The sequence below is a fragment of the Ursus arctos genome, unplaced genomic scaffold (assembly GCF_023065955.2).
Source record: "Ursus arctos isolate Adak ecotype North America unplaced genomic scaffold, UrsArc2.0 scaffold_37, whole genome shotgun sequence".
In the NCBI taxonomy this organism is placed as follows: Eukaryota; Metazoa; Chordata; class Mammalia; order Carnivora; family Ursidae; genus Ursus; species Ursus arctos.
The window spans coordinates 3,712,198-3,722,135 of record NW_026623053.1 but is presented as its reverse complement, the minus strand read 5'-3'; the positions used below and the strand labels follow the sequence as shown (position 1 = coordinate 3,722,135).

At 47.5% G+C, this 9,938-nt stretch overlaps 1 protein-coding gene across 2 annotated transcripts; it reads left to right on the top strand.

Annotated features, from left to right (window-relative positions):
- The first annotated feature begins 4,480 nt into the window (after positions 1 to 4,480).
- Positions 4,481 to 6,224, top strand: RNASE1 (ribonuclease A family member 1, pancreatic). Of its 2 annotated transcripts, none has more exons than XM_026489951.4 (2): positions 4,481 to 4,561; positions 5,489 to 6,224. In XM_026489951.4, the coding sequence occupies exon 2, from the start codon at positions 5,514 to 5,516 to the stop codon at positions 5,964 to 5,966; it is 453 nt and encodes a 150-aa protein (XP_026345736.2). In that variant the 5' UTR covers positions 4,481 to 4,561; positions 5,489 to 5,513; the 3' UTR covers positions 5,967 to 6,224. The 2 variants fall into 2 exon arrangements, with proteins under 2 accessions (XP_026345736.2, XP_057162430.1); XM_057306447.1 differs by having other exon boundaries at positions 4,537 to 4,623.
- Positions 6,225 to 9,938: the final 3,714 nt, after the last annotated feature.

The window sequence follows — 9,938 nt, the reverse complement described above, 5'->3', positions numbered from 1 at the left end:
GTTATTATATCTTGCCATCTAATAAAATATTTCCTTCTTAAACATTTTTAAAAATTGTAAGGTATATATATGTGTATATATACCTTATATATGTATATATAAATGATACGTTATATATATATAAATATACACATATTGTGTGTGTGTATATATATGCTGTCTCTCTCTGTATGCACATAGAGAGAGAAAGAATGGGAAAGTGTTAATTTTTTTCCCTTTATCAATCTTGTCTTTTAACTGGACCATTTAGTCCTTTTATATAATGTAATTATTCATTTTTATCTTCCTCAGTGAATATCTACTATCTTATTTTGCCTTTTCTATTTGTCTCATTTGTCTGGCTTTTCTATTTCCTCTCCTTTCTTCCCTTCTTTTGGGTTAGTGGTATATTTGTCTGTCATTCTGCGACAGCTATTAAAGCTGTTCCCAAATAGTTCTCTTGTTCCAGGCACCGAGAAGGATCCTATTTCTCAGTCCCTTGTACTTCAATGTGACCATGGGGCTTTCTCTGGTCAATGAAGTGTGAATAGAAGTGACAAGTGTCCCTTGTAGCAGAAGGTTTTAGAGCTGTCCTGTGGGGTGCTGTGGTTTGTTTGTTTTTTTCTTAAGATTTTATTTATGAACTTAGAGAGAGAGAGAGTGGGTGGAAGGCTGAGGGGGAGGGAGAGAGAGACAATCCCAAGCAGGCTCCACGCTCAGCCTGGAGCCCACCTTGGGGCTTGGTCTCACGACCGAGATCGTGACCTGAGCCAAAACCCAGAGCGGGCTGCTTCAGTGACTGAGCCACCTGGGCATCCCAGTGCCACTGTCTTTCCTCTGCCTCTGCGATTATGACAGTGTGTGTCAGGATGAAGCCTGCGTCAGCCTGTTTTTCCAAGTGACTACCGTGGGCAGAGCCGCTTGGCTGGACCAGGACAGACATGCAGCAGAAATGAGAAAGGGCTTGAAACTCCTGGAATTTTGAGTTTGCTTGTTACCGCAGCACAGCCTGGATCCCCCTAACTGACCCACCGTGCGCTTATTCTCTGCTAGTTCGCAATTCATACCCTCTGTTCTTTTCATTGTTACCTTAGAAATTCTCAAATACATAATAAACATAGAAAAGTCTAATCAACATCTCTTAGTACCTCTTGAACACTTGGCAATTCACATCATTTCCAAATTATGTTCCTGATATATATTTTAATTTTATTTTCTTAATTCAACAAGACATTATTGCGTTATATAGTGAAAACGTTTTTTTATTTGCCACATATTTATTGTCATCTTTCTTTTCATTATTCCTTCCTGAATTTCAGACTTCCGTTGAGTAGCTTTTCTCTCTAATCTGAAATCCATGCTTAGAGACTTTTTTAGTGGAGGGCTGCTATAGTGGAGTTTAAACTCCATTAGGTTTTGTTTTATTTTATCGTTTTGTCTGCAAATGCCTTATTTTACCTTCATTTTTACGTGACAGGGTGAGTAATTCTAGGTCTGTGTGTTGAGAAATCAGAGCTAGTGTATTCAGTTAAGATTATGACCTGCCGAAGAGGAGACCCAAGCCATTCCCACGGCCAGGTTACCCCCTTAGCATTTCAGCTGTCACTTTGGGGAAGTGAAAAGCCCAGGGCGCAGTTTCAGAACGTGGACACAGAAGCAAAGTCATAAGATTTGTTACTTACAGTTCCCAGAAATGGGGAGATGGAGAGTTGGGGGAAGAGGATGGGTCAATGGCACAGTGAACCAGGGGACGGAGCAGTCCCTCGTCCCTGGTCAGGAGCAAGCAGGAGATAGAGAGCAAGGGAGCAAGCACCTATCCCTTAAAAGGTGGTTGGTGTGGAGGTCGCTAACTTTTCACCTTCTCAGCTAAAGTGATTATTTTATTTTATTTTATTTTATTTTATTTTATTATTTTATTTTTGAGAGGTGGGAGGGAGGGGCAGAGGGAGAGGGACAGAGAATCTTAAGCAGACTCCCGGCTGAGCGAGGAGCCTGATGCTGGGCTGGATCCCAAGACCCTGAGATCATGACCTGAGCTGAAATCAAGAGCTGGATGCCTAACCGACCGAGCCGCCCAGGAGTCCCTCAGAGACTCTCTTACCTGAATAAAGGCAGAGTCTTCTGAGAGTGAGGCTGCCCTAAATCCCCACTGGGGGAGTTTTACAGCCTGGAAGAAGACAGACCATTCACACCTGCATAAACAAACATCACAAACTGTCTTACTTCACACTTGTTCCCCTAAAAGCTCATTTATCTCTCCTAAAAACACAAAAACAAGACCCCATTTATGTCCTACAGAGCTCCTTTCCCTCGCTTCCTTCCCTTATGAAGTTAATAGGGAAACCCTTATCTCCAGCTGTTCAGGGAGCCACGTTTTGGCACTCCGACACAAGCGTATGAATAAACACTGTCTGTTTTCCCGTTAATCTGTCTCTTTTTGTCAGTGACTTTGCAGGCTCTCTGACATGAACCTAAGTGGTTAGGTCCACTCCACATGATGAGTGCTACGTAAGGCCTAAGAGGCCAAACCTGGGTGCAGGGTAGGGTGTGGGACAAATGATAACAGCACGTAAGTAAAAGCTTACACCATACCACATCTTCCTCAGCCCACTTTCACTTTCTGATTCATACGCGCTAGCAAATAGGCTGACTTCACTAAAGATTTTTTGGATATCATGTGGCAACATAATAAAAACACTTCCCTTTAAAGAATTCTGTTCCTTCCCCGAGGTCCTTCTCTTCTCTCTTCTTCCCCTCCTCAGGGTTTCAAAACTCTCTACTTTTTTCAGTTCAGGTTTTTCGCAAAACAAAATCCTGGGAAGTCCTTTACTTCACCCCTACTTTTTTAGGAAGTCAGAGACGGCTCAGTGTCAATGCAAGAGATTCTCTGGGGAGGAGCTCAGCGCCACCCTACGCGAGCCGTCGCTACAGCTAGCATTTATCACGCTTTCCGGGGACCTCTCCAAGCCCTCTGCCCATCTTACCTTATTTTGTCCTCATAATAAATCTGAGACATACATATCATCATCCCCATTTCAGGGATGAGGAAACTGAGGAACAGGGAAGAAATTCAGTTCTGTAAGTTGCCCAGCTCCTCAGACGTTAAATCAGAATTTGGACTGAGACCATCTAAATCCAGAGAACGGAGGGAATTGTGATTATCCTCACTCCAGAAGAACTGAAATTGTCACCCAGCAAAGACAGGTCTCTTTCTAGGAGGTGTGACGTTGCATAAAATTTCTGGACATGACAGACTCCATCTTGAAGCTCCATTTCCCCTTCTAATGAACTTTTGAACTGGGCAAAAAGACCTTTCAAACTGGGCCAGACTCAGTAATTGTTTTACAAGCTGTTGTGTATAAAGTCAATGGGACACCTGGCACCTGGGTCATAAAACTGCCAGTGTGGCCTTCTGATGACAGATAATTAATTCATGCAGATCAGGAATCGTGTGGTGTGATAACACCAACACATCAGTCAATCCAAGTGTAAATCAGCAGGGCTCGATCTGTCAGGACTTCGCCTCCCTGACTCAGGTCGGGTTCTTGCCCCCTCTCCATCTTTCTCCCCAACACCCTGTTCTTCCTGTGCGGGAGGACACTTCTCTGGGCATTCTGGAATCTGCGTTCCAAAAAACGCAATCCTGAGACTCCCCAGTAAGGGCTCTTGTTCTGTTTCAGTTTTGCCTCTGTTTCTTGGTCGACAGAGGGAATTTTGCTGTGAAAAAATACGGTGATCTCTATTTTTTCTCCGAAAGGGATTTGGGTGTTTTGTTTTGTTTTTTGTTTTTTAAGTAGGTTCCACACTTAACATGGGGCTCAACTCTGCAACCAGGAGATCAGGAGTCCCACGCTCTAGTGACTGAGCCAGGCTGACATCCCTTGGGGGTTTGGTTTGGCTTTAGTTCCTCTCCTCAACTCTGATGTTCCAGGAGCGGTTGCCGCAGCCGAGAACGGCCGCACACCCGCCACCCACACCCAGGAGAGCTGAAGTGGCCAGCACTGGGCGAGGTCACAAGTCTCTTCCACCGCCCTGCCTGGGAACTGCCCCCCCCCAGACCCCAGATCCACGCGGCCGTCCAGCGGCTGGCAGCTGGAACTTCACTCCCCTCCCCACAGAAGAGGTGCTGTTGGAATTCCAGCCGGGACTCCTGGGGAGAGAGAGGACCTCCCTTTCTCTGCTGCTCTGGTGATCACAAGTTTATGTATCCTTTGCGAACCACCAAGCACTATCTGGTGCCAATGGCCCCCTGCGATTATGAGGACTTTGCTGGGGTTCCGGCATCAGCACTATAGTGGCTTTCTGTGCTGCTGCTTGTGAGCCAGCAGACAGATGAGATTCACGTGGTACGGTTCCTATGGGCCAAGACTCCCTTCCCAGCAGTCCTGAAAAAGAGTGGCGTGGATGATTCCCTACAATGTCTCTTCCTCACGAGGTCCTTGGTTCCCTCTAAAGTGAAACCAAGATGCTCCTCCCACCTATCTTTCCTTGGAGGCCAAGCCCCTTTGTAATCCGTATAAGAATCCAGGGATCACAGAGACTGGTCTTCTGCTCTGTCCTAGAGACCAAGCTAGAGACCCAGGTCAGTGGCTGAAGAGGTGGTCTCAGGAACTTCTGCTTATGCGTTGGATTGGAGGGACCAGGGTGGGTGAGGTTAGCACCTGAGAAAGCTTGGGCCAGGCCAATATGGGGATGGAGCGTGTGGGCTGCAGGGAACCAGTGGTGCTGGGGGAGGGAAGCATCGCTCTTGGTAATACAACGGCATCCCCTTATGATGCTGGTGTTAGGCACTGGGCTGTTTCCCTTGTGTTGGAGGACAATAGGCCTCTGTCTGTCACCATCCTGGAGGTCCTGGTGGTATTTTAGGGATGCAGTTCAGCTCGGGTTTATTCAAAAGGATTTTCTAATTAGCCCCTTGAGCATTGGGTATAAATGTATTTATTTTTCAAATGTACTTTATTTATTTATTTATTTATTTATTTATTTATTTATTATTGTTCGATTGTTTTAAAGTTTTTAAAAAAATTTATCTGACAGAGAGCGATAGGAAGCACAAGCAGGGGGAGCAGCAGAGGGAGAGGGAGAAGCAGGCTCCCCGCTGAGCAGGGAGCCTGATGCGGGACTCGATCCCAGGACCTGGGGATCGTGACCTGAGCCCTAAGCCAGACACTTAACAGACTGAGCCAGCCAGGCGCCCCCCTCAAATGTATTTTAAATTTTAAAAATCTCTAGTACTGACACAGGACTGTAGGATTTTAGTTCCCTGTCAAGGTCACCCCCCAGAGGCGAAGACCCCCTCTCTCTAGCTAGTGGGAGTTAAATGCTCTTCGAGAGGACTGTGTGAGTGTCTCAGTACTTGGGAAATTGTGCAGGAGGAGGGGTATCTTTCCGCTGACCCAAAGGGAGACTGTGAGCCGGGGAGGCCACAGCTAGAGCCGGGGAGGCCACAGCTAGAGCCGGGGTCCTTTCTAAGGCAATGCTTTTTCCCTTCTCTCCCTTTCCCGGCTAGGCTCTTCTGGAGCAGCGAGACCACTATGGCTCAGAAGTTCTTCATCCTGTTCCCACTACTGGTCCTGGTGCTGCTGGCGCTGGGCTGTGTCCAGCCGTCTCTGGGCAAGGAGTCCCAGGCTGAGAAGTTCCAGCGGCAGCACATGGACTCGAACACCTCCACCGTGGGCTCCAGCTACTGCAACCAAATGATGAAGCGCCGGAACATGACAGCCGGGTGGTGCAAGCCGGTGAACACCTTTGTGCACGAGCCTCTGCCCGACGTCCAGGCCGTCTGCCTCCAGGGAAATGTCACCTGCAAGAACGGGCAACCCAACTGCCACCAGAGCAGCTCCAGGATGCACATCACCGACTGCCGCCTGAAGCGTGGCTCCAAGTACCCGAAATGCGAGTACCAGATGGAGCAGCAAGAGAAATCCATCATCGTGGCCTGTGGGGGGAACCCGTATGTGCCGGTCCACTTCGACGCTTCCGTGTAGGGCTCCCCCTGAGGCCAGATCAGCGAGAGGCCCCCGTCCCCATGGTGGCCCCTGCTGCTCCCCTCTCCCTTCCTTGCTCGGAGGGAAACAACTCCGGTGAGGGCTCCTATCCAAAACACATGCTTCCCTGCCCAGGGCTCGCCCGGCGTGGTTTGGGGGGTAAGGTGGGCCCCGTGTGAACCACTTCACTGCTTCTTCCAATAAAACATACTTGCAACCACCTGGATTTCCGGGGCTGTCACCATCTTGGTAATGTCCGTGTGATTGCTTTCCTGCGGGGATGAGGACTGTAAACCTGGCTCGCCGTGGTAAGCCCCAGGTAGAATCCTTCCATTGGAAAGTCAGAACCTCCAATTTAGGAGCTAGAGGAGACTGTAGAGATGATTAAATCGAAGGAGAATAAGTAGATTTTGGCTTGTGTATCCACTTCAGTGGGAAGGGCCTGCTTAGAATGCTGTAGAAAAAATTCTAATAAGGGATGTGGTTGAACAGTAGCCTCTGTCGAAGGCAGGATAGAGGTAAAGGTGTGTGTGCCACTTGCCATCCCTGACCTAACGTAATCCCCACTTTTATAGAGGAGCAGCCTGGATCTCAGAAAGGGTAAGTGGCTTGCTCATGGCTGCTGCTGGTTAGCGGCACAGCTGGGCCTAGACCCTGGGTCTCCTGGCTTCCAGTCCTTGTTCTTTCTGCCACCAGAGTGGACTCAGGAAGACTATCCTGCAGTCTCCCTTTTCCTAAGTGCGGTGGAGGAAGGCACCTGGGTGGCTCAGGGGGTGAAGGGGCCTACTCTCGATTTCAGCTCAGGTCTCCATCGCAGGGTCTCAGGGTCATGAGTTCCAGCCCTGTGTTAGTCTCCACTGGAGGCATGAAGCTTACTTTGGAAAAAAAAAAAAAAAAAACAATTAACAAACAAGCAAAACACCCCAAAGTGCTGAGGAAGGGGCGAGGGCTCTCCCTGCGCTCGCTGGTTGCTCTCTCTCAGGTTTCCAGGACACCGGGTCTGTGAGTGCTCCGTGCCTGGCCCCGCTTCTATACAGCCCTGGAAAATGCTTAGACTCTGTTTCTGTCATGACTCCATCATCTCATTGGACGCCCTGTTCACAGTTGGTTCTGGCTCCTAGAACTAGAGAAAGGCCCTGCTTCCACCGAGTCTGACCAGTTCTGTCATTGTCCTTGCGTACAACGTTCATAAATGTCGGAAGAGACTGTGTTTCTCTTAAGTGAAGCGAACCTTTCGCTTCTGTAGAGGGGAGAGGGGCTTTGGGTGACGGGGGCCAGACATCCCTGCACTTCTGTGGTGATGGGGATCTCAGCCCTTACGAGCAGTGAGGATGGAGAAGGAAACTTGGAGTTTCTCGATAGGTGCCTTGAGCCAGAATTTGTCTTAAGTTCATCTCACCCTTTTCCCAAACCCAAACCTCCTCGTTTCCCTCTTGCTGGTGCTAAGAGCACACATTCCTGGAGCTTTTAAGAATACTCACTTGGGGTTTTGCTGCTTCTCTATGTGCACAGTCACCAGCTCTGGCTTCTGACTCCCTGCAAGTTCTGGGCCTGGGACTGCTGGGGGCTTCTGTCTGAGGAAGAAAGTGATAGGTGGTGACAGTGATCCAGACCAGCCGTTGGGGAAGAAAAGTGTCCTGGAGAGGGTCAGGCCCAATCAAGGAGAGAAACACCTCAAATACTCTGGTGACAAATTGGAGTTTTCTGTTCAGTGGGGAGACTATTGCTACCTCACAAAGAAAGGAGTACTAACCCCTTTCAGGAAACTAATCCAGGCAGATTAATTTTAAATTTGAGGTGCTAACATATTACGGCGCGTATCTGCTTGAAGGCAGAAATGGACATATCCAGTGATTCTTTTAAAAAGGATAATGCTGGGGCGCCTGGGTGGCTCAGCTGTTAAGCGTCTGCCTTCGGCTCAGGGCGTGATCCCGGCGTTCCGGGATCAAGCCCCACATCAGGCTCCTCCGCTATGAGCCTGCTTCTTCCTCTCCCACTCCCCCTGTTGTGTTCCCTCTCTCGCTGGCTGTCTCTGTCTCTGTCGAATAAATAAATAAAATCTTTAAAAAAAAAAAAAAGGATAATGCTACTTTCCAGAAAATTCTTCAAAACAAACAAGCTTCAGGAATTCTGCATTCTCGGTGGACAGGTAAGCCCATCTCCATGTCCCAGCTTCTCCTTACTCCTACAGCTTCAAGTGTCCCTTCAAATGGTCAATGCTTCAAGAAAGTGCAATAAGAAATAACTCTTGGGGGGCACCTGGGTGGCTCAGTCGTTAAACGTCTGCCTTCGGCTCAGGGCATGATCCCAGGGTCCTGGGATGGAGCCCCACATTGGGCTCCTCCGCTGGGAGCCTGCTTCTTCGTCTCCCACTCCCCCGGCTTGTGTTCCCTCTCTCCCTGGCTCTCTCTCTCTCTGTCAAATAAATATATAAATATATAAAATCTTTAAAAAAAAGAAAAAGAAAAAAAGAAATAACTCTTGGGTTCTATACTTGAGCGAGAGGCTCACTGACAGAATTGTACAACCATTATCACAACCAGGACACACAATAGTTCTATCACTCTCATTTCCCCTTGTGCAATCTTTTATAGTCAAACACTTCCCACCCACCCCCAACACCTGGGAACCACTGATCTATTCTCTGTCACTATTGTTCTGTCTTTCCAAACTATCATACAGATAGAATTGCACAGTATGTAACTTTCCAAGACCAGCTTCTTTACTCAAAGTAATGCCTTTGAAATTCATCCAAGTTGTTGTGTGGCTCCATAGTTCATTCATTTTTATTGCTCGGTAGTGTTCTAGTGCATGGATGTTCCACAGCTTGTCTGTCCCTTCACCTACCGGAGGACATTTGTATTGATTCCATTTTGGGTGATTATGAAGACAGCTGCTTTAAACATCTGTGTACATATTTTTGTTGAATTGGTGGAAGAACAGACACACAGATCAACAGAATGATATCAGGAACCCAGAAACAGGCCCACACAAATATGATCAATTTTTTTTTTAAGAATTATTTATTTATTTGTCAGAGAGAGAGCAAGCCAGCACGAGCAGGGAGAGCATCAGGCAGAGGGAGAAGCAGATTCCCTGCTGAGCAAGGAGCCCAGTGTGGGACTCGATCCCAGGACCCTGGGATCATGACTTGAGCCAAAGCAGACACTTAAGTGACTGAACCACCCAGGAGTCCCCGATCAAATGGTTTTTTGACAAAGGTGCAAAGCAATTTTAGGCAGAAAAGAAGGTAATTGAACATAAACAAACAAACAAACCCATGCAACCCCCTTCCCCAAACTTTCAAACCTTAAATGTTCCTTCTCTTGCCCTCTCTTTTTAAACATTTGTTTAAACTCAAATTAGCTAACGTATAGTTATTAGTTTCAGGGGTAGAATGCAGTGATTCGTCAGTTGCATGTAACACCCAGTGCTCATCACATCACGTGCCCTCCTTAATGCCCATCACCCAGTTACCCCATCCCCCACCCACCTCCCTCCATCAACCCTCAGTTTGTTCCTTATAGTTAAGTCTCTTATGGTTGCCTCCCTCTCTGTTTTTATCTTATTTCCTTCTCTTCCCCTACGTTCATCTGTTTTGTTCCTTAAATTCCACATACGAGTGAAATCATATGGTATTTATCTTTCTCTGACTTATTTCACTTTGTATAATACCCTCTAGTTCCATCCATGTTGATGCAAATGGAAGATTTCATTCTTTTTGATCCCCTGCCCACTCTTTTCACAGAGGCAGTTCTGTACCACTGGAGAGACCTATGATGTGCTTCTTAGTCCTGGACCCACCAGCTGGATCTGCTCTCATCTAGAGAGTGAGTAAGTGGTAGCCTTGAGGTTGGGACAGGGTAGGCAGTGAAAGCAGAGGAAGTTAGAAGAAGGAAGGTAGAGGGGGTTGCCTGGGTGGCTCAGCCGGTTAAGAGGCCTACTCTTGATTTTAGTGCAGGTCATGATCTC

Excerpts from the sequence above, each read along its gene's own strand:
- RNASE1 (XM_026489951.4), top strand. The coding sequence starts at position 5,514 with ATGGCTCAGAAGTTCTTCATCCTGTTCCCACTACTGGTCCTGGTGCTG.